Source organism: Gadus macrocephalus, chromosome 15 (assembly GCF_031168955.1).
Source record: "Gadus macrocephalus chromosome 15, ASM3116895v1".
NCBI lineage: Eukaryota > Metazoa > Chordata > Actinopteri > Gadiformes > Gadidae > Gadus > Gadus macrocephalus.
Window position 1 is genome coordinate 16,018,519 of NC_082396.1, and position 24,770 is coordinate 16,043,288.

A 24,770-nucleotide genomic window follows, 5' to 3' on the forward strand; every position below is an offset into this window, starting at 1 on the left:
GTGTGTCAAGCGGGAACAGCGCACCAGTGAGGCTGGAACCCAGAGGAGTCATGTCGGAGAGTGGGTGTCAGGAAGCCCCGGGGTCCCTAGAGCCCGCTGGCGTCGAGGGGAACCATGGATTCAGCCCGCCGATCGGCAACAGGGTGACCGTGGTATTGGGGGCGCAGTGGGGCGACGAGGGGAAAGGCAAAGTGGTGGATTTAATAGCGCAAGATGCGAACATCGTGTGCAGATGTCAGGTCGGTGGTTGCTTGTTTACTTTCCTTCCTGGGTAGCATGGGGCTACTTAGCCTCCTAGCTGCTTTAGTGTCCCTGTTGTGTCGTCTGGCTAGGAGGAGGGTGTCATGCTCCACTTGTGTGGTCGGTTCCGTGGTCTTCATTTTTACTTTGATTATTGTGTTCGCAGTGATTGCTAATGTCACCTTGGGTTCTTGCTAGCTGCCCAGCTTGCTAGACAGGCTAACGTTAAGACTGAATATACATTGTCTCCTGTCATGTACACATGTCAAGTTTGACACACCGTCGGTGGCTTGGAGATGAACCAAGTGCATGTTTTTCTCTGATCTATGACCGAAATGTAAGCTCAATGGTTCACTTCCAGCATGACTCACTGGCTAAACGATCTGTTAACCTTACTGTGAACTGACTTAGATTTTTTTCAAATGGATCTGATATCTGATTATCTAAAGCAAGTGGTTCAATTCTTCTTCCAGATGTCATGCTTTATACGCTTTTTATACGCATTTTGTACTTAGCAGTGGGCTCCAAACTACATCCCATCTTATCATGAAACGGTGTGAGAGTGGTTTGGTGAACCTATCCTATTGATGCATGTGAAAACCAGTAGGAAAGCGTCCAAAGTAAACGGTCGAATAGCAATCTTCAGTGATGTCTTTACTTTTCAAAACTATCATGAAAGGAACTGTAAAGGTTTCTTCATGTATAATGTTTGATTAATGTGGTTGAAATAAGCAGCTTAGTTTTAGCATAATAATGCATTTAGCACTTGTATTAAGCTGCTATAACCTTGTGTACTGGGACCAGTTTACAAAACTGGTTTACAAAACTGGTACCAGCCCCTTTTTTTTTTTTTTTCGTTTTTCTCTTAACAAACTAGAAAGAGCAGAATATACAGTCCATTGTTTGCACTGTCCTAATGAACCCTTTTTTCTACTATTTTAATGGAGACCATACCTTTGTGATTTAAAATGTCACTGCATCTGCCTGCCACCTGAGGGCCCTTTCTTATCATAAGGAATGACTGCTGCTGCCAAGGAAACCTGCTCTTTTGCATGCGCTTTGTGGCTTGAGCTGGCATCTGCATCTCTTGGTGCTGCACACCTGCAATGTCACCGCATGTCTCTGTCGCAGGTACTGAGTGAGTAAGTTGTTTGAGTACCCCATGAATAAAGTCAAATCCTATATTTTTGCTAGTTTACCAAATCACTACGTGAGCCTCCAGTCTGCTTCCAACGCTGCCAAGGTCTATTGTCTTGGCAGCGGTTGAATGCGGTGTCCGAGAGAGGGTTAATCTTCTCGGACACTTATCGTATAACGCCAGGGTGTGTCTGATGTGCAGATGTGTGGAGCTCGTTCTGGAAAGCCATTGATTTTGATGATCGAGTTCGGGAGAAGGAAAGAAAATTGGGTTTAAGGGACTATTGTCGACACAACAATTTATGAAATTGGTCCAGAATCGAGTGAGAAAGCTGCATTCGTAATCAGTGAATAGTTATTGGGGCAATTGGGACTCTTCAGTGAATGTCCTCTTAAAGTGTTTGTTTTTGCCATTGACAGGCCTTATCTTATATTCTAGCATTATGGAATGGATCACTACAGAGAAATACAACTTTTTGTTTAGCTTTCTCTTGATCTGTCTGTTTGTTATTGTGTCTTGCAAGGAAATTTCATTGTTGCATTGTTGCAGGTAATGTCCCTAATTTCGTTACTCCCCTTCACCCAATTCTTCAGTTATTTACAATGGATTGGGGTTTTATCCAAGTGTAAAATGGTGTTACGAGTGGCAATTCGTGCATGAGGGGGACTATGAAGTGAGTGTACATTCTTTAATGTATCCATGTTTTGAAGTAGTTATATTATATATATTATCTATACAATAACACATAACAAAAAGTAGGCAATGAATGTAGTTTAGGACTGTAGATGCAATTAGAGGAATTGTGATAGGCGTTTACCTTCACCACCTCCTACAACATGTAGGCCTACTGAAACCATGGTGACTATCATGACAAAGATACCCGGTAGCAACTGAAGGTTAGAGCCTTCAAAATCGACATTGCTGCAAATAAAATGATCGTCACTTTTCCCCAAAACGGAAATCGCCTAGTTGCCTGTGTGTAGAGTCCCATTCAGCTCCATGATTTCTTATTGATTAAAATCTTCAAATCCCACCGAACCATCGCATTCAATCATGTAAAATGACCTTTACGTTTGAAGGCTGCTACTAAGGCTGTGCGACATGACGATTTATATCGGGGGGAGATCTAAATCGTATTAGTATGCTACACGTGATGAACCTCCTAAGATGGCGCAATTTGATTGGTATGCTATCTCGGGATATTGGGCAATATCCCATTATATTATCAATGGAAGATTTTTGCTTATGTTCCACCACAATGTTGCATGCAGTGCAAAATAATTTTCCCCCGCTTTCATGTAGAATACCAGGATACTGCTTTTCGCGATCTTTTGAAGTTATTTTGGTTGGCAAGTGTGAAACGTTGGACGCGCACATGCTGCATGAATGCTTGAATCGCTTGAATGTAGTAAACACGGAAGTAAGGCGGAAGGTAGTTTGTCGACGTCAGTTCAAGTTGACGCCACTGATTGGTCAAATTTGCGGGAAAGTTGCGTTGGTTGGTTAAAATTGCGACACCGCACTCAATTTGCGGTGATTGGTTGTGTTGAAGTTGCAAATCGCAACATCGCGAAATCCTGAAGGATCTGGTATATACTAAAACAATTATTCGCCTCAGGCTCTGTGAATACTATTCACTTCGCCTTCGACAAATAATTGTTAACGATCGTTATACATTGCAGCATGTTTTTGCTGCAATGTAAGTACAGCTGCAGCGTACATGCTCAATACCAGACCAATAAAAAATAATTAGACCCAAAATTATTGAAAATAGGCTCAAGGTTGAAAATCAAGAAGATTTCCTTGAATCCCCTGTAGGTTTATTCTGACCAGTAATGTGACATTTCTGGTCAACCTTATGCCTGGCATTGATAACAGGTTTACTGAGCAAAGATTCCCTTCAGGCTACGGATTCCACCCTACTCTTACATTGCCTACCAAGGCTGGATACATTTAAAAATACATTTTATGACAACACACACACACACACACACACACACACACGTACACACACACACACACACGTACACACACACACACACACACACACACACACACACACACACACACACACACACACACACACACACACACACACACACACACACACACACACAGTGCGTTGCATGAGTAAGAGGGAGTATAGTATTCATCTTTTTATAAAAACGCCCTTGCCAGCAGTTTTTGTAGGTTGTACACATGCCGAAGAACTCGTGGACCACACTGGTGTCATGTTTACTTTTAGGCATGCTAGATAAACCCATGCATAGGCATGCTGTGCATGCTTTAAAAGGCATGTTTCATTAAGCATTGCTCAATTTCATTCCCCTTTGCTGGCCAATTGTATCATTTTATTTGATTGATTTGGGTTTCTACTTTCTTATGGTCGTTTGTGAAATGGCTGAATCACAAAACTGTGATTCATAAAAGTTCTAGACTGCAGATTTGTTTTGCCTTGAAGAGCAAGTGAGCCCGCTGTTTCAGCTTGGATTCAAACACTATTTAAAAAATGTGTTTAGTGAAGCGAGTTCTAGGAAGGAACTTTGTGCTACTTTTTTATAAAGTTGTTGTGTATGAGCTTTATAATGAGTTATGTTGTTAATGAAACCTGCCACCAACCGTGGCGTTATACTCAGAAGCAGAATGCGGGACTGGCCAGAGAGTGCTGCATCAGACGGACCGACTTCCCCTCTTCCTCTCTCTACAAAATCTGACGTTACATCTCCTGACGTGGAACCTGTTCTGAAGAAAACACTGGAACCTGGAAGGACTGACGCTAAATCGCTAATGCATACAGTAGTTCCAGTGAAATTAAAGTTAACAACATGACCCCTCTCAAACTGGTAACGTCACTAAACGGAACAAAGAAAAGTTCCAGGCTTACTGGCACTGATTTTATCCATGGCTCGAATTCAACAACGCCAAAATTAGATGCTTGATTTGTAAAATGTTCGATGTACAGGCTTGTACCAGCTGGTGTAACTAAACGTATACTTTACTTCGCCACTAAGATGGCGTTTCTCATACAGCAGCACTGAAAATAAAGCGTGAAGCAAGTGTGAAACATTGGACTCGCACATCCTGCATGAATGCTTGAATCGTAGTAAGTAGTAAACACGGAAATAAGGCGAAAGGTTGTTTGTCAACGTCAGTTCAAGACAACGCCACTGATTGGTCAAATTTGCGGGAAAGTTGCGGTGGTTGGTTAAAATTGTGACACCGCACTCAATTCGCGGTGAATGGTTGATGTTGCGTCGAAGTTGCAAATCGCAACATCGCAAAATCCTGGAGGGTCTGACAGACGCACTAAGTTATGGAAGCTACCTTAAAGGGGTAGTTCGGAATTTTGGACATAGGGCCTGATTCCCAAGTGAGCATTGGTATTCTATATCACTGGAGACAGTTTTCAACACATTTCATACAGTCCTTCTAGTTGCAGAGTTCGCTCGTGCTAGGCTAGCGCAAGTCAACGGGCAATGCTAGCCTGCTATTAAAAACAGTCTTACCCACTCCACAGTACACCCGAGGTAAATCAATTATAACGACAGACTATAAATCTAAATGTCTGTTTATAGAATAATGTTAGAAATAAAACCAACCTTGCATTGCATTGCATTTTGAGGGAATTGCGGGGTCTCAGCAGCAGTGTTTATATTCCTGTACGTAGGCTACGGCAGCGGCGGACTGATACCTAGGTTACCTGCCGCTGTCATTGCTACAAACGCAGAGTACAGTGAACGAAGGAATTCTATAAGCGTATTCAATTAACAAGATATGCCCACGTTTGGAGGAGTTAGCGATGCATCTGCTTTTGAAGACGATTATGAGGAATTTGTTGTATCCAACGAACCGTACATGTACGAGCCGGTGTTTTGATGTCCAAGCCAGCAGCAACAAGCCACAGTTGAGTCCTTTCTGGATCTCGCACTGGAAATTGGTGGAAACTTTGTGGTGCCCATCTGTACCGTTTATTTCTACAATTTCTAAAAGCACACAACCATCATGTTGCCTAGTCGTTCAATTGCGCTTCTGTCCCACGCTTCTCTGTTTACGTTCTTCTGTCGTGATTCGGTTACAAACCTAACCAGCGCATAGTAAAATTCCGCTTCTGCTGAGAGAGTAGTCCCTCGATGATTCATGCGATGCAAGGTTAGTTTTATTTCTAACATTATTCTATCAACACAGACATTTAAATCTATAGTCTGGCGTTATAATTGATTTACCTCGGGTGTACTGTGGAGTGGGTAAGACTGTTTTTAATAGCAGGCTAGCATTGCCCGTTGACTTGCGCTAGCCTAGCACGAGCGAACTCTGCAACTAGAAGGACTGTATGAAATGTGTTGAAAACTGTCTCCAGTGATATAGAATACCAATGCTCACTTGGGAATCAGGCCCTATGTCCAAAATTCCGAACTACCCCTTTAATGAGAACGGTCTGTCAAAAATGCACCAAGCTATTGCGTGAACATTTAACAATTCCTGTGTTTACCTACGTAAGGTACAATGCGACAGGATTAAAACAAAGTTGTTCAGGAACTCTTAATCTGTAAATGGAAGAGCCAAAACCATTTTTGAGGACACAAAGCAGCTGCTGACAAAGAAGAATTTAGATGGAAGCAGTAGCAGTTTGTATTAATGGTGCTGTTGTTATGACGGGATTCTGCCAAGGAGTTGTTGGAAAACTCAGAGGAATTCAACTCTCAACTGGTAGGGGTGCGTTGCACAGCTCACCATCTTGCTCTTCCCACTGGTGACGCAGTCAAATCTGTGCAACAGGTGAAAACGTTTCAGCAGGATTTTGTAAGTAATCCTGCTGTCAGAAGTAACAAGCTGCATGAATTGCAGAACCAGCTGGATGAGCATGAGCCTCAACTTATGTTTACCCAACAACATACAGTGAGGTGGCTATCAATTCACAATCAGTGGTGTGAAGATCAGTGAAAGCCCTAAGAGATGTCCCTGAGGTACAGCCAAAGGCCTACAGAACGTCAGACAGTTCAACTTTGTGGCCTTTTCAAAGGAGAAGATCTGGACTCCTCCAAGATCCAACCAATGGTTAAAACTACCAAATAAATAATACAATGGCCCTGCAGAAGAGGGATTCTTCATCTCTCTTCAAGGTAACAAGTTTAAAGGAAACAAGCTTTTTTACATTCACACTCAAACATCGTTTGATGACATTTGAAGACCAGGTATGTGGGATCCTTGATGGATGAAATTGACAAATTGAGGATTCCCTGCTGACATAATGAATATTGTGTCATGTATGGCACACTATTTTCTGGACCCAAAAACAGTCCTCTTGGAATTTCAATCTCTATGGTGCAGTTGAACTTAAAAAAAAACCTACTGGCACACTTCTGGTGCAATGCAAGAGACTGCCCTTATTCCTAATAAATCTATTTTATGAACCTGCGTTCATTGAGATGAGAAAGGCGTAGTCCGCTTCTAGATTTAGGCTCCTCATGGGTCTGAACCTGCTCAGCTCGGCCTTGATCAGGTTGAATATTACTCGATAGTAAGAGCTAAAGAAAGACAAGCCAGCTTCTCCTCGCTCCTCACAGTGGAGCCACCGTCGCAGGTGAGGGCTGCATATGGAGTCAGGCTCCCATTTCCCCATGGCCACAGACGGAGCATTCCTCAAGGCGCATTCCCAGGAGAGAATGACGAGCAGGAAAGGAGTCCCTTTACGGGCAGCTGAGAAGTCACTTAGGATCTCTCTAACCATCTTTGTGGACGTTGCAGGGTGTGGGGTTAGAAATAGACAGAACGTGCCTGTGCATTGACCCTATCCTCAGCGTCGAGGGGCGCGCCAGTCCCAGGTATCTTCGGCAACAGGTGGTCGAGCAGGTAGAACAGCAGAGGAGATCCACATCTCAGAGCAGACGACACAAATCAATGAATACCCCAAGGCGTCAGTGACGCTTTAATGCTGTTTAAGCTGAGATTCCACAGATTCCAGAAGTATAAACCTTGTTCTTTGACCTAGACTCTGCAACCTAGATTAATACTACTTCTACTACTTATCCTATCAATACTATGCAGGTACTGCTACTTCTTGTCATACCAATATAACTACTTATAACAGGCCTATCATACTACTTATAATTCTACTAACACTGGTACTTGGTGGTGGTACGATATAGCCAGCATTTCTTTGAAAGATTGTTTCTCAACTGCAGAACGAGACCGCTTCCTTTGCAATATATTTTGTAACAGGCGCTGTGCACTGGACCCATCTGTTGCTGCCTTGCTTATATTCTCAGCCTTTCACAAAAGCTGCCAGTATCAAGGACTGGGCCGGTGTGTTTTGGCTAACTGCATCTGCAACGCTGCTAGCCTGGGGCAGTTTTGCGGCCTCGGCGGGATGATGAACCTGCACATGTGCATCAGATAAGTGGTCTTCAGGTTCTTCACTGGCCGACATATTTGACATAGCTTGCTGATAGGCTGTGTTATATCATTAGGCCAACCTTTTACCTCTGGGTGAAACCCATTATTCTCCCAAATGCAAGATGTCACATTTTTCTTTGACACTTAGTCCTCCATTCTGGCATTTCACTTGCATGCTATGACGTAGCTCCCCAACCTCTTCCTGCTGCCCGCTGGCAATGTAGAGAAACCACGATCTGACGGTCTGAACATTTACGATGATCGCCCCTCCCAAGCCTAATATGCAGTTCGTTCTAAGCCACCTGTAAGTCTAAGCCACCTGTAAGCTGTTGATGGCAAGATTTGTTGGCCAATCACAAACCAAAAGCAACAGAAGGAGGTATAAACTAAACGCACAGTGTAAACACACTCCCAGTCCCAACAGGTCAGGTCACGTCAAGTTCATTTCAGTGATCATTAAGCCCAAATCACACATAGCACAACAGTAGAGGCCATGTCATTTTCTAGCTCACTTCGTAATAAGACCCATGGGCCATATCAATCTTTATTTTGCGTCTACCCCGACACTGTGATTTGGATCGTTGTAGATTGTGTTTGTGTGTGTGTTGAGGCTGCTCATGTTGCCAAGAGTTCCCTTTGCTCTGACTTCCCAATGAATCCAGTGATCAGGGAATGGGAGAGCAGTGGAAGCAAAACTTCTCTCTACTTATTTACTTTCTACTATCCAGGTTTCCTTCTCCCACTAGTCACCAATTTTAGGCTAATTTGAAATGAATGTATACCCCCTGTAACCTGTTACCTACTTTTAAGCCCATGTCCTTATTCCGTTTACTTGTCCTACTCCTGAAAGATGGAAGGCGTGATTCATTAACGCTGGGTTTCATTTCCCTATCCTGTCCCTGGGCCCCAGCCAACTGTTTAGGCCTATGATCAGTTACAGACCTGCAGGTTGGCAGCAGCTTGTTGGTTGGCATTGTGTATTCCATGCCAGCCTGACTTATCCTGGAGGTTACCCACTACCACCCAGACATAATGTAGTGGCTGGTCCTTACTCACCTTGCAGCCCATTATATTGGATCAAAAAAACAAGAAAAATAAAAGGGCATGGAGTAATGTAAGAAATTTGACCCCTGGGCAGGAGGGGGCAGATACATCGCTAACAGAAGTATTTGGTCCCGGCTGCCCTCAACCTCCAGGCTATATAGAGGGCCCGAAATAACACACACACACACACAAACACGCACGCATGCAAACACGCATACAAGTATGCATATGCACACAGACACACAGTTTATTTCATACCCTAAAGCTACAGCATTTAATAGCACACTCTGATCACAAGACAAGTTGACTCGTGAACATATGAACAATGAGGGTGAAACATGATCCACAGCGTTGCATAAGATCAACCCGTGTTTAAAAGCACACCTCACCCACAGTTTGCTCTCCTCTTGGTTCTACTTTGTCCTTCCTCACTGAGCTGTTCTTTGCTGTGATTGTAGCCGTGTCTTTCCTAATCTGAATAGATAGATTGCAGAGAACAGAGCCGGTCCGACTGCGATGCTCCGGCCTGTTCTGTTTTCAATGATCTACCCGTATGAGTTTATCGTTTCTGTGATCTCATGTGGATCAAAGGCCTTATCCAAACTGGTTATATTTTTATTTATTTTGTATGTTGTATGTTATCAACACACACCTCCCAGGTTTTAATTAATTGAGATGTTATAGATATGAAATCTCTTGAGTGAAAAAGATTTTGTGGTGGTCTGACATCATAGGTAGTTAACTCTTAATCATTTTTATGTAGTGTTTACATTGCAAATACACAACCTTCACTTGAGAGACGTCCTATCATATCCTTCATTTGTCTTAGTGAAGGACAACCAAATGTCAAGGTATATTTTAAAATGAGTACAAAGCATAAATGAGCGATCCTTCCTCTCCTAATGAAGTCCAGACAGGTACCTAGATGCTATCGGTTCCCATGTTGCATCAGCCAAATGACAGATATTGTGAAAGGAGTTTCTCATAGTTCTCATAGGAGTCCCTTGGATGTACCAACAAATTGTTATTTTGAATTGACAGGAGCTGCAGTTAGACTTAAAGGAAGAATGAAATAGTTTTTAACGTTGACATGTTTCTGTACTCCTTTTTTCGGTCATGCTAGCTTCTGTTTTGAGCACTGTTGCATTTTTAAAGATTAACTGGAACATTGTTGCCGTTATGGCTTAATGTTTACTCAATAGTAGATTAGTGATTGTTGATAAGCCTTGATGTTTAGGATATATGGTCAGGTTGTATTGCTAAAGGGGATACTAGGAGAGTTGAAACTTAGAAGGCATTGCAGGTACCATGGCTTCAGTGAGGGGTTTGTTGCTTGACGACCAACAAACTCGCAACAAGACGGTTGTCATCCGCCTTAAACAAAGACTAAACAAAGTCTTTGAATTGAATTCCCATTTTCTCTCTCTCTCTCCCTCTCCCTCTCCCTCTCTGCAGGGTGGCAACAATGCGGGTCACACCGTAGTGGTGGATTCGGTGGAGTACGACTTCCACCTCCTCCCCAGCGGCATCATCAATCCTAAGGTCACTGCCTTCATCGGTGTGTAACACACACACACACACACACACACACACACACACACACACACACACACACACACACACACACACACACACACACACACACACACACACACACACACACACACACACACACACACACACACACACACACAGGTGCATACGTCAACTGAAATGTTCTTGCATAAAGTGTCTCATAGTTTGACAATGCATCTCGATATATGCCCTGGTCCTACATTTCTCCTTGATGAATACCTGGGGTCCAGGGTTGTGTCCTGCTGTTTGGGCATCAGGGCTACTTTAAGGCTACTGTAAGGCTTCTGGCTTATGGTGGCTCTGACTACGGGCTGCTTCATCCCACTTGTCCCAGAGCCAGCCTGAGGCCAGCCTCCTACCTCCTCATCTGCAGTAACTTCATCAGCTAATGGGCTCTCTGGCTCTCTGTCTGTGTGTCTGTCTTTCTTTTCCTCTCGGTCTCTATCTCACGTCTCGGCACCGCCTTACATCTGCAGTGGAACATGCCTGCCAGGATTCCTTCACGTTCTTCCCCACCCCTTTGATATACGGCGCTGTGCCACCATTTTGTGTGTGGAGCAGTATGTGGTGCGGGCTGAAACTGCTGCAGCCCTATGAATGTTCACTTAACTCTCAGTACCGCGCCCCCCCCCACCCCCACCCCCACCCCTCAAGATAATTAGTTGACTCTGAGTCACTAAGAAATGTTTTATTCCTTTGTCCTTTAGTGTGTTCCTGTTTTTGCCTGTGTCGCTCTGAAAGGAATTGAGCTAAGGGGAAGTGAGAGGAATATGGTTAGAGAACCACCACTGGGAGATGGGAACAAGGAGCTAGAATATCTCACAAACAACTGTACATCATCTTCATAGCAATTCATTAGCCATGGTCTACTGGTTGGTTGGAGTGGAATGAAATATATTTTTTAGCTGGCCTCACCACTACTTCTGTTATTAAGGCTCCAAATAAGTACAAACCCACGCGGAATTATAGTGCCGGAATTCAAATGATTGATGACCAGCAATATGTTTTTGGTCGATGTACGTATTGGTTCAATGTTCTGCATGTTTTCATTTGATATAATTGTTGCGACAGTAAATCACATGTTTGTGTCTATATCTTGTTTTTCTATTAAATGTTGGAAAAAACCACTACAGAAGCTAAAGAAGGTTCTGTACTCGTTTTCCCCAAAATTATTGAAATGTTTTTCAATCAATAAAAGCAGATTCACCGCAATATACTGCTTGTATGTTAAACCATCAGGATGCTTCCCTTGGTGCTGAGTGTGAATACTGTGTTGTACTTTGTAACCGGTCCTCCCCACCTCAGGTAATGGGGTGGTTATCCATCTTCCCGGCCTGTTTGAAGAGGCGGAGAAGAACGCCCTCAAAGGAAAAGGTGAGTGACACACACTCACACGCAGACATAATCTGACAAATATTATAAAAACATGATCAGTACAAATTATGCACTGCTTCCGTCTAAGATTCCAGTGATCATTCCATCTGTCTGTGTCCCTGTAGGTCTTAAGGACTGGGACAAGAGGTTGATCATCTCAGACCGGGCACACATTGGTAAGTTATCACTCTTCCTGTGTGTGTGTGTGTGTGTGTGTGTGTGTGTGTGTGTGTGTGTGTGTGTGTGTGTGTGTGTGTGTGTGTGTGTGTGTGTGTGTGTGTGTGTGTGTGTGTGTGTGTGTGTGTGTGTGTGTGTGTGTGTGTGTGTGTCCCCTCTCTGCCCTTCTTCACGGGGTTTGAGTGTGACCCCTCTCTGCCCTCTTCACAGTGTTTGACTTCCATCAAGCGGTCGACAGGGTGCAGGAGCAGCTGAGGAAAGAGCAAGTGGGCGGGGAGTAAGTTGAAGTATTCATCAAAAGCTGTTATCCTAAAAGCCTAAAAACACACAGGCGCTTCTCAGGGCAGGATGTCATCCGGCCTTCAGCTTAAAACAGGTTTATCCTTGTGACCTCTACTGCCAGGTCTGTATTTGTTACACCATGTTACTGCTGAGCTGCACCGAAGTCCACAGAGATATGTCCTTTTGTTTCTGGGATTTTGTATGGCAGAAGGATTTCTCCCACGCTTATTGCTTGGAGCTGTTATAGTCATAGATTTCTGTTTAGCGAGGTATAATTGCATATGTCAATGCATATTTCCCCGTGAAAGAATGTTACATCACAACCAAACAATCTCTTATAAGGAGGTGATACATGACGCATACATTGAATGTGAGAATTTGCAATTGTAATGTGAGAATTATATTATATATATATGAAGGATTTGGGTTAGGATTTCGTTTTCAGGGGAAAAAAGTGAAAGACCTCACAATCCATCATAACTTTTACCTCAACCTGTTCTATGTTGAATAAAAATATGTTTGTATAGGAGTTTGTGTACTACCTCCTCTACTATATCCTCCCTGCATGGATATACCTTCACAATTAGGTTTTTTGAAACGTGTAAAGGATTCATTCAATCCTGTGAAGTAAACCAAAGCAACAGGATTCCCTTGACTTCTAACAGAAGTTTGATCATGTACCTGCATGAGGTTATTGAGACATTGGGGTTTTCGTCGAACACATTAACTTGAAACGACTGCCTTATAATTGAAACCAACCAGTCATGCATGGCAGGAGGCTCAGTTGTGTTTTTTGGGGTTGTTAAATTGTTCCCCCCCTAGCGGCCTGAGGAATTGTTGTCTCAATAGCCAAAGTGTGTGGGTTTAGGTGCTCGCTTTACTAGTTTCACCTTAATGGCTCAGTCATTATACGCCTTCAGGCGTGTGGATTTTTGAGAAGGGTCCATCTACAGGCTTGGGCGTTTCCGTCATGACAAAAGAACGCCCTTTAGGCGCTCCTGGTAGCGTTTCATCGACCAATCACGAGGTGTTTCGAAAGGCATACTGGGTTTCGCAAGGCATACACCGAAGGAAAGTTAAAAAGGCATTTTAGTCAAATAAAGGTAAAGTATTTAAGATTTAGCAGAAAGCTAAAGCAAACATAAAAGTCTTCAATCTTGTTTTAAAGGTGCTCAGAGTTGGGGCAAGTCTTAAATCCTAAGGGAGTTTATTCCAGCTATTTGTTGCATAGTAACTAAATCCTGCTTTCCCATGTTTCGTGTTTACTCTGGGGATAATTAACAGATTGGTCTCAGAAGATCTTAGTGTTCTAGAAGGCTTATGTAGTGGAAGCATATCAGTTAAATATTTTGGGCCTAAACCATGTAGGGATTTATAGGTTAGCAACATGATTTTAAAATCAATTCTCTGACCTACAGGAAGCCAATGTAACAATTTAAGAATTGGTGTAATATGTTCAAATTTTTTGGTCTTTGTTAAAACTCTAGCAGCAGCATTCTGAACAAGCTGAAGCTTCCTTAGAGTTTGTTTTGGGAGACCTGTAAGGAGACCATTGCAGTAATCAAGCTTACTAGTGATAAAGGCATGTACAAGTTTTTGTAAGTCTTCGGTGGACATGAGCCCTCTAAGTCTTTAATACAGTTCAGCGAGAAAGGCGACGAAGGATAAGAAGGGGGCGTTCCAGTCTGCGTAAACGGGAACCCCCACCACACGAGAACTCCCATTTGTGTCTGCAGTGGGATGATATTGGGATTTTTCGGTGGCTGCTAATGGAAGACGTAGCTGTGGCTCTGTATGATTTTGCTCAGCAAATTGGTTTAAGGATTACATTATGTGCTTATAGAGCTACCAAATGTGCCAAACACAGAGCAGGCGCGTTAACAGACGACTATCCGTAATGGTTGGGTGTGGGTGCAGAGAAAACCACAAGATGTTTATGGGATAGTGTACAACCAGATACGTGGAACTTAATCATGAGTACATATCTCTCTCCAGTGCACCTACTGGCCTGTGAGGCTCCTCTCTTTGTAACGTATGTTCCATCCCCACAGAGTGCTGCTGGGCAATTAAGCTCTTTGGTGAGCTATCATGTGCTTTGTCCCCCCCAAAGGATGTCTTGGATTCACAGTAATAATTTGAAAGAATCACTTGATGATCTTACTAAATTGCAACATTGCGAATCACAGGATCGACGATGAAAAAAAAGTGTGGTACATACTTGCGCTCTTAAGAAAAGCACGTGAACTATTTATCGATGTTCATTTAGCCAAGTGCAACCAGCTGTTGCCAAGCTTTTGGTTTGCTGCTGTGTCTGGTTTTATTTTAAGTGTTTAGATACACTTTAATCATGTGGATTGCTTAAACTTTAGTCTCTGTCTCTCTGTCTCTCTCCGTTTCTTTCTGTCTCTGTCTCTGTCTCTGTCACTCTGTCACTCTGTCTGTCTGTCTGTCTGTCTGTCTGTCTGTCTGTCTGTCTGTCTGTCTGTCTGTCTGTCTGTCTGTCTGTGTCTCTGTCTCTCTCTGCCTCTTTCTAGCCTGGGAACCACGAAGAAGGGGATCGGACCTGTGTACTCTGCCAAGGCCGCGCGGAGCGGGCTAAGGATATGCGACCTCATGTCAGACTTCACGCAGTTCTCTCAAAGGTCCGCTCCACTCAACCCCGGACTCTTCTCCGGGTTTTACCCAAGTTTCTTCAGAGAGTAGTTGGGAATTCTGGAAGCCAAGCATGCTAAGGACCCAATTAAGCATGTGTGTTTCCTAAAGCAGTTAGTGCTGTATTTGCTGTGCTATGGGGACTGTAAACAAATGATTTGTAATATATGTCTGTCAATATCTTTTCCTCTTTCGGGTTCATTTAGGTATAAGGTGCTAGCCCAGCAGTACAAGTCCATGTACCCCACTCTGGAGATAGACGTGGAGGGGGAGCTGCTCAGACTCAAGGTACCAGAAGTCCAGTATATACTGTCACATGGATGTGCGATGCTTACATTTTCAGAAGTTTTCAAAGAATAATGACCCACACGAATCATGCAGATCTATAGATAACACTATGTATTTGTATGTGAGTGATGAGTCATGATGAGGCTATAACTTCCAGTGCCGAATCAAGCCCTTATTATCATCCGTGATACAAGTGATCTCGCACACGATGCTGGTTTGTTTATCAGTCCCAGACCGAGCTAGACGTTTAACAGCCTGAGTGGCATTTCATGAGTGAATATCAACAGAATATCTGGTTTCAAATGAGGCATAATGCATTTATGTAGATGGGAATCCTGCAAATGGAAAATTTAATTTGTAATTAGAAGGATCATCATGATCGAGTAAGTAAGCTAGCTATAGTTTCCGAAGAGGTAGCTAGCTTTATGAAGGACCCAAAACCGTGATGGGAAATGAACAGGGAATTTTGTCAACCATCCTACTTTAATTTCATCGCGTCCCGGATACACCTTTGAAAGAACCCTCGCCGTGCTGTCACCTGTTAGGTTAAAATATGTGTGTGTGTGTGTGTGTGTGTGTGTGTGTGTGTGTGTGTGTGTGTGTGTGTGTGTGTGTGTGTGTGTGTGTGTGTGTGTGTGTGTGTGTGTGTGTGTGTGTGTGTGTGTGTGTGTGTGTGTGTGTGTGCGCAGGACTACGTGCAGAGGGTCAAGCCCATGGTGAGAGACGGGGTGCACTTCATGTACGAGGCCCTCCACGGTCCTCCTAAGAAGATCCTGGTGGAAGGGGCCAACGCTGCTCTCCTGGACATAGACTTCGGTCAGTGAGCGATTCCTCTCCGATGCCTCCCCTTTTTAAACCTCCTCACCTGGCCCTTACTACACCTGACTCGCTATCAAACTGGTTCCCTATCTATCGGAGGTTACCTGTCTAGATGACGCCATCGGAAGGCCACTCACCTCAGACCAACAGACCTGTTTTAAAGAGACGGGGCTGTGGATTGTGAAAGCTGCCACATTATCACAAACAATAGCATTTCTAAACATGCCTTTTATTATTACCTGTCAATTCCCTGATGACAATCAATTGCTAAACACCTTCCTTTAAAAGTTAAAAACAGGTTCCTAGGTCCTCCAAGGCACCAGTCCCCTAATGCAATACATTTACATACAATCTAAACATTATTTTTGAGATTCATCTTCCTGAGAGAGTAATGGTGTTAAACTTTGTTTTGTGTGCTGCTTTTCTAATGAAAGCCTGCTTGGAGGCCCGCCTCAGGTGAGAGGTGAGTTCACTCATTCCTACTGCAGTGTGAGGGGGAGCCTTCCAGAGGATGACCTGTACCCTCACTGATCCCTCACCCTCACTCTACTGTTCTGGAGCACCAGGGCACCACGCACCGCCCGGCTATCAGCCTAACCACCACCCCCCCACCACGTTCTCATATCCTGGCTGTGTTGACACAGGAGCATATGCAGTCAGTGTAGCTACCTCCACTTTCACACACTGTCTTAGATTGTCATTGTTTAACTGTTCAGAATAACAAACAGATTATCCTTTGTGAGAACCGAACACGAGCTGATGCTGTGGTCACGTGACACTCTAAATGCATAACCTGCTATTATCAACAGAGGTTGCGACCCGACGTGTTCAATCAATGGTCTCGGTCACTCAGTCTCCCGCTATGGACTCGTAACCACAACAAAACCCTAGCAACGTTGTTATTAGTGTCGCTCGAAACCACACTCTGTTGTGTAAACTGACGGGCACTCGAGTGGGGTTCTCTGGACAGCTTATCATCACTGCGACTGTGATAAGTGGTATCTTTCTGTATTGTGTTTTTTTTCCCCTGTGCCCCAGGAATCGTTCATTTGTATTTATGTTATTTAGCCCCTGGACCAAACTAATCTTTAAGACGAGGAGAAGCAAAGCAAACATCTCGTTCTGTGCATTAAATTCTTGGTAAAAGTACCACTGACGTAGAATGGTACTTAACATGGTCTTATGACCCCTCGAATACAAGGACCCAGCCTGGACTCCTAGATGAAATGGTCCACAGCCACTGGTAGGCACTGGCATCGTTCTTGTGAATGGAGATGCAGGTCTGGATTGGGAGGGTCCGCGTTGCCACATGGCTGGTAGAGAGGAGGTGTTCGCCAGGTCGGCCAACCACATCTCCAACGGTGTTGTGAGAGAGCAAAGAGAAGAAGAGATTGGACGGAGGGAATAAGCAATCTCAAATATTATCGTCTTTTTGATAGTACCGTTCTGATCCTTCCCCTCTCCCCCTGTAATCCAAATAAAGCGGCAGTTGTTTCCATGATGTAAATATACACAGAGTATAAACATAATTCTCCTGCAGAAGACCAGACGCAGGATGGGTCTGTGTGTTTCTGTGGCTGGCAGGTCCAGGTCATAGTGTGGCAGTGGCCTCACTTACTGATCCTTGGCCGTTTTAGACCGCTGCAGAAAACCACAGCTTGGCTTGAGCTTCAGAAATACTCTGGAGAACATAGTTTGTGGGGACCATTCCGCACCACCTGATCAATAAAAAGAGCTTTGCTGCTGAAAAGCTTTTTGCTTCAGAAAACAGCACCGCTACCACCCAGCTACAGAGAAATGTAGTTACACTAGTAAGACTACTGCCCCAAAACTGGTGACAGGAACAGTTACTCATGGTTTTTCTGCTGCCACTTTCTGCTGCACAAGAAATAAGCTGTAGCAGCTAATCTGGTGGAAACAAATCTGGTGGAAAACCAGACTTTTAAATCCAAACTTTGGTGCATGCAAGTATGATAAACTCGTTATCACAGAGAGTAAAACATAGGGACGTTGTTTATTTACTTTTCAGCCTTGTGTCAGAACCAGTAGGCAACAACATAACGTGAAATCGACATTCAACAGACTCGGTCCACCACTGCACTGTGGTCTGCTGGGCTGCAGAAAGATGCTTTGATGCTTACTTATAAATCTGCTATGTTTGTACTGACTGTACCTACTGAACATTTATAGCTGGCTCTCATAGCCAGCAGGAGTGACAAGAGGTTTGTGAGGGACATGGTAAATGTCATATTAGAGTTATATTGAAAAGGGTTATGATGGGTCATTGTCTATTAACCACCGGTATGTATTTCGCCTACTAGCTAGCCACTTACAGTCACGACACCTCTGGACTGCCAGTCCTCGCACGTTTCAGGTGCTGCAGAGCAGACAGTGCTGAGGTTATTGTAAACCACGGCGCTCTGCTGGACGAACTAGGCCATGACGCCATCTCTAAATCAGCCCAATCATAATTCTCTTCTCTACTGGACCATTCTGAGCGAGGGCCGGTTATTTAGGGAATACCCCTCCAGCATCAACCTGGAGACGGGGGCTTGTGTATTCATTAATGTCCCCCAACTATTTATATACAAATCCTCCCCCCCAAACGTTTGATCGCTTGATAAAGCAGTAGTTCTCGTTTGAGGCTGTATGGCGGTTAGAAGCGATAGTATAGAAACGTGGTGTGCATCACCACAGATGCAGGAGGGGTTAAAAGCTGTGGCTGAAATAGAGAGCAACAAAGGAGGATGGTGTGATCATCATGTCATTTATCTATTTATTTTTTCTATTTTCGTTTAATGTGCATTGTAGCACTTTGAGATCATTGAATTGATATAAAGTGCGTTATAAATAAAATGTATTATTATTATTATCATGTGATCACCCTGATGGTGATATTTAGGCAACAATATCCTCATGTTAGTCAACCACTATGAGTGCATCAGCCTCTCTATATGGAGCTGAGCACTGTTGGGTGTACCATGCCCAGCCTTGTTCAGTATAATTGACTGTAGGTGTTTTTCTGTTTGGAACTATACAGCCTGATGCTTTTAAACCAGTAAACCACAAAGCTGAAGTTCATTTATATTAGTTGGGGGTTGCTCGCGGAAGAACCATTGACAAAGCAAGGCTACAAAATGGAAAAGGTCTTTCATGATTAGTTGCTATGGCGATGGTGTTGAAACAGACCAGGGTCCATGGTTGCTCTCAACAAAGCCGCCGTGGCCAGGAGCCGTCCGAAGAGTGGTCATCCTGGCTGTCAGGCCAGTCGGGCCTCATTCTTCTCAGCCCGCCGGCTGGATCCGTTGTCAGGGCGATAAGCCTTTTGCTACCTGAAGGTAGAGAAGCATTCTCACTGAGAACGATGCTCGTGATTATGTGATTACACTATCCTGTGGAGGCCTGTGGTCCGGGGTTAAGACTGTGTACTGCTAAGTTCACCTGTAGGGTGAGAGAGGGAGAGAGTCGTGGCTCGCCTGCATCGGTCAAGAGAGACATGGAAGGACAGGTGCTTCAACTCTTCATCACCAGGCCTATTTCTGAGTTTTGTTCTGAAAATAATATACACAAAGTAAATGGAGCATGTCCCCACAACTGCAAGGGCCATTGTATGTAACCATGCTACTGAAAGAACATAAAACAAATGTGATGAAATGCATGATAATAAAAGAATAGGTATGATAATGAAATGATCAACGTCCATAGAACAACATCTGATGAGTACCTGGGTTAATATTTGACGCCAAATAATTGAAGTAGGGCAAAGATTTTAGTAAAGTTAGGTTTAGGCAAAATCCCCATTTTTTTTTTTTTCTAGAAATAATTCCTAAAGTTTCTCAATGTCTTGAAACATCCTTGCAATAGGGGGGGAGGAGCTAAGCCCGGATTCAGGCCAGAGTTAAACAGCTCACTCTGCACTGCGAATGTGAAGTCAATCCCCCCCCCTGGTGACCCCGTCCCCACCCCCCACGCCCCCCCTTACCCTGTGGTCTGTGTTACCAACCCTAGTCATGTGACCATGGTACGTTGACATCATGACCGGTAGTGCGCTGGGCATCACAGCAGCGGTGTCATTCATTCATTCAGTTGGCCTCGGCTCTGCCTGGTCTCGACCTCCCTGTGTGACCCGTCCGGCATCTTTCCCCCCCCCCCCCCCAGGCACCTACCCGTTTGTGACCTCCTCCAACTGCACGGTGGGCGGCGTGTGCACGGGCCTGGGGATGCCCCCCCGCAACGTGGGTGAGGTGTACGGCGTGGTCAAGGCCTACACCACCAGGGTGGGCATCGGAGCCTTCCCCTCTGAGCAGTGCAACGTAAGGACACGCACACACACATGCACGCACACACACACATGAACACCGACACATGAACACACACGCACGCGCGCACACACACACACATACACATGAACAACAACACACACACACACACACACACACACACACACACACACACACACACACACACACACACACACACACACACACACACACACACACACACACACTCATGAACACGCACACACACACACACACACACACACACATGAACAAGATCACACACAAACATACACATACACACAAACACACACACACATGAACACACACACACACACACACGCACACATATATATGAACACACACACACACGCAGTCCATTCAAGCAACACGCTAACATGGCAAACATCCGAGCATGTATACATTCTCTGTGTGGCGTTGGTTTTGGGTTATGTCGGGTTTAGGTAGTGATAGTATTTATATTATGGCAATATTTTGAATGACGTTGGTTTCTGTTGATTTAAGAAATGTAGCTCAAAAGTGAGCAGCACACGCGTGCGGCACACACTTGTTCCACTGCAAACAACATATAAACAGCTCACTGGAAAACCAACAGCCGTGATGCAAACGTGCTCCTCCCTCATACCTCTGATCTACTGGTCTACTCAGGAGATTGGTGAACTGCTTCAAACCAGGGGCAAAGAAGTGGGCGTGACTACCGGCAGGAAGAGAAGATGTGGTTGGCTGGATCTGGTGCTCATCAAATACGCCCACATGATCAACGGCTTCACAGCGTGAGTGAACCAAAGCTACGTATGGCATGAACGGCTTTGGACCAATGAAATTGTTCCCCTACGGCAGGTTGAGGCTGGGGTAGCCTCAATACCCAAAGGGAGTTGTGTGTGTGTGTGTGTGTGTGTGTGTGTGTGTGTGTGTGTGTGTGTGTGTGTGTGTGTGTGTGTGTGTGTGTGTGTGTGTGTGTGTGTGTGTGTGTGTGTGAAAGAGAAACCTTAAGTGTGTTTTTATATACCCATATCTGTTCTGCAGCCTCGCCCTGACCAAGCTGGACATCCTTGACGTTATGGATGAGATCAAAGTGGGCGTGGCCTACAAAGTGGACAACCAGTCTATACCTCATTTCCCAGGTGAGCTGGTGTGTGTGTGAACAACTCCTCTGAAGTACCGCTGTACCTCGACCAACGTTTGTTAATAAGATGCAGATATAGGGCTGGGTTCATTGGCTGAGAGGGGGACAGTTATACCATGGAGGTGATTTACTGTCCGCTATAAACATTGCTATGTAAGCACCGCTATTAACAAGCCTCTCTGGCTGGCCTTCTGACCCTGACTCCTTGCACCAGTAGTTAAGATTCTCAGCTGTCAGAGGTGCTCAGGGCCGGACTGGACCAGAGTTGAGGCTCAAACAAGCCCCTGGACGATCACACACACTTTCGATCACAGCAGCTCAGAGAAGAGGATCTTGTTTTGTGTGAACGCACCAGGCCACACAGACGAGTCCAGCTGCCAGCTACTTTATCAGTCAACAACCATCACCTTCCAGCCACTGCGCAATGAAAATAAAGATAAGCGGTCACATTGATGTCAAACTACTATAGTACCGTGGTAGTTCCGATACAGTACTTGATTTTATGGCCTGCAGCCTGTCCTTGGAGTTCATAACATGCCACGCCCCTGTTCTGTCCTGTAGCCAATCAGGAAGTGCTGCACCGCGTGGAGGTCCAGTATGAAACCCTTCCTGGCTGGAAGAGTGACACCTCCGCTGCCCGGACCTTCGAGGAGCTTCCAGAGAACGCTCAGAACTATGTGCATTACATCGAAGAGCATCTCAGAGTGCCAAGTGAGACTCCCTCTCTCTCTCTCTCTCTCTGTCTTACCACACAAACAAAAAAAATCTAGAATTGTATTTATTTGTCGTATCACGCTACAACTATGTTGAAATTCCTGCTCAGCGTGCGTTGCCCTTGGGTCTTGATGTAATTACTTTGATGTGTTTTGTTATCAGAAGCATTGCCTCATTATTATGCCTCACCAGTTACGGTCCGTGTTACGAATGGCCAACCTGCCCCCTGACCTCTGACCCGATCTCTCCACAGTCAAATGGATCGGAGTTGGCAAGTCCCGGGAGTCCATGATCCAGCTCTTCTGAGAGGAACGCGGCGGGGCCCAGTGGCCAAACCACCTGTATTCTGCTGACCCCTTTCTCTACCCCCCCCCCCCCCCCCTTGTTTTTAGATTTTTCATATTTTTATGCTGTTTTATGTTGTGTCCCCTCGGTAAGCTATCTAAACGAAAGGAAAGCCCCTCCCATGTTTCAGAGGAATGGAACAATCCCACGGTGGTCGCAGATCCGGAGCGCCCTCTAGAAAAAAGACTCTCACTGGAACCTGGGTGGTTGAAGTCCAGCGCATTGCTCATCAACCTATGCCTTCTTTGTTTTGGTTTCATGTATTTTCCTGGTGGGGGGGGGGGGGGGGGGGGGGCTTTGCTTGGTGGCTCGCTGCCCTGACAACGGTTTTCCGTACAGCCGAGTATTTATTTTGATTACTGATTTCGGTGTTGATTGGGTGGTGGTAGTCTAGTGTTACCTGGTGGGGTTCCTCGTAGCAACCGATGAGAATAATAATGCCAACACAGTGATTGAAAACAAACTAACAACCTCTATACGGAGTTGGTGACGGGAGATGCAGGCTAGAAGAATTAAGAGGTTTGGGATCGTTATGCAGGTTGTGGGGATCAGTGTATTACAGATGAAGGGGGTTAAGGATAATCGTTCAACTGTAACATTTGGTCTTTTGATACACTGGGATAGCAGCAAGCTCTGTTAAAGGTATTCTCTAGCGTCAATATTTCAGAGGGGGCCTTGGTTACAGAGATGTAAAGTAACTATACGTTCTCGAATTTAAAAACAATATTTCATTTCTAGAAATGTATTGTTGTCTTACACATATCAACCTTAAAAAATTTTACCATGATATACAACGGTATTTCCGATAAATTATTTAATTTACCTGAATCAGTAACACATATATTTATACTGTTGTCTGCTATTTCTTGAGGAGTGTTTTGTGTACTTGTGTCTTTGTGCATGACTGAGAGCATGTCCATGTTTGCTTATGCTATGATTTTATCCTTTATTGATGTTTTTATTGTTTGAAACCAATTCCCACCTACCGAACATTTAAAAAGCAGTATCCCAACACCATGGTATTATTTTGGGACAAATTTAATTAACTAAATTCTAGATTAACACAGATCAGAAAAGTATCGTACAATTGTGTTCAAACAGTAAAGGTTTATTGTCAAAATGGGATCCATAACTCTGACCTGTTGTAGTGAACATTGATTTTTACCAGTGGAGAATCTTTAGACTGTCTTTCACAACTGTATGACTTTACACTGGATACAAACAAAAGGGATTTCTTTCATCAGTAATCGTTTCTTATTGACCTGTATCTGATGAAATCCAATTCCATATATATATATATATATCTAATATATGGGTGAACCTGACTCAAAATCGTTAATCTGTATTCAACTTAATAATCAACCATTCTACGTTGCCAATAGACCGGAACCACATTGTAAGGGAACTTCACTCTTAACATTTAAAATGAGATAGAACACAAAAAATAGAGAAATAAATGTAAAGTTTATAATGATAACACCAGTGCCTAATAGAATAACTATAAAAGTAAAGTAAATTGAATATAATAAGTTAACAAAAAACAAAAGCTAAATGGAAACGTAATATTGCACATGATATTGAAAAGTGAAGTTTCTCGTGATATTGATATTATGGTTCTCCCTCCTGGAGCAGGGGGAGAGGCTCTACCGTTGGATACCCCCTGTGGTGCTTCCCCTCAGGGGTCTCTCTTCTGCTGTAAAGGGGTTCTGATGGGACTCCAGTATGGCGTTCAGGGAATGAGAGGCTTAGTCCATAACACCAAGTGGTTTTTCTCAGCCTCCGCCACCAGAGACTCGGTTCAGCTCCAAGGAAAGAGCAGACAGTCTTTTGGCACAAGACACTAAGGGTTGCTCACAGTCTACTACATGGTCATTCACACACGCATTAACACAATTCCTGATGCTTAGAAGTGTAACTGCAATTTGTCACACACACTCATACAGTTACTCACACTAGCAAATGTAACTTGAATGGGGGTGAATGTTGAACGTGGTATTGAAGTGATGTTATGAATTGTCGCTGACAGCCATTTAAAATGTTTGCAATGGATATGTATTTACTCTTTTACGGGACATCAAGCCAAAAATAAATGTGTTTGTGTTTAGAAATGTGTCAACAAAAAATGCTGATGTGCTAACAAAGTGCACTCTGTGTTGTAGAGTAAGGGGGACTGTCAGACCAGCAGCAGGGAAGATTTTGTTATTAAATTAAAAATATTATTTACAAAAATCTCAGCATACAAAAAAACTGTAAAAAAATATTCAACAGAATATTTTACACTACACTAAAACGACTATAAAAACTA

The 24,770-nt window shown here is 44.0% G+C and overlaps 1 protein-coding gene across 1 annotated transcript; it reads left to right on the forward strand.

The window, feature by feature from the left end:
* On the forward strand, positions 1-24,770 carry adss2 (adenylosuccinate synthase 2). Its single transcript, XM_060073956.1, has 13 exons — positions 1-239; positions 10,271-10,373; positions 11,696-11,764; positions 11,890-11,940; positions 12,152-12,218; positions 14,758-14,865; positions 15,082-15,163; positions 15,853-15,979; positions 20,141-20,295; positions 20,929-21,053; positions 21,307-21,404; positions 21,968-22,117; positions 22,374-24,770. The coding sequence occupies exons 1-13, from the start codon at positions 51-53 to the stop codon at positions 22,424-22,426; spliced, it is 1,377 nt and encodes a 458-aa protein (XP_059929939.1). The 5' UTR covers positions 1-50; the 3' UTR covers positions 22,427-24,770.

Excerpts from the sequence above, each read along its gene's own strand:
- adss2 (XM_060073956.1), top strand. The coding sequence starts at position 51 with ATGTCGGAGAGTGGGTGTCAGGAAGCCCCGGGGTCCCTAGAGCCCGCT. Across the intron at positions 11,941-12,151 it reads CTCAGACCGGGCACACATTG|TGTTTGACTTCCATCAAGCG; the intron begins GTAAGTTATCAC and ends CCCTCTTCACAG. Across the intron at positions 15,164-15,852 it reads GGGAGCTGCTCAGACTCAAG|GACTACGTGCAGAGGGTCAA; the intron begins GTACCAGAAGTC and ends GTGTGTGCGCAG.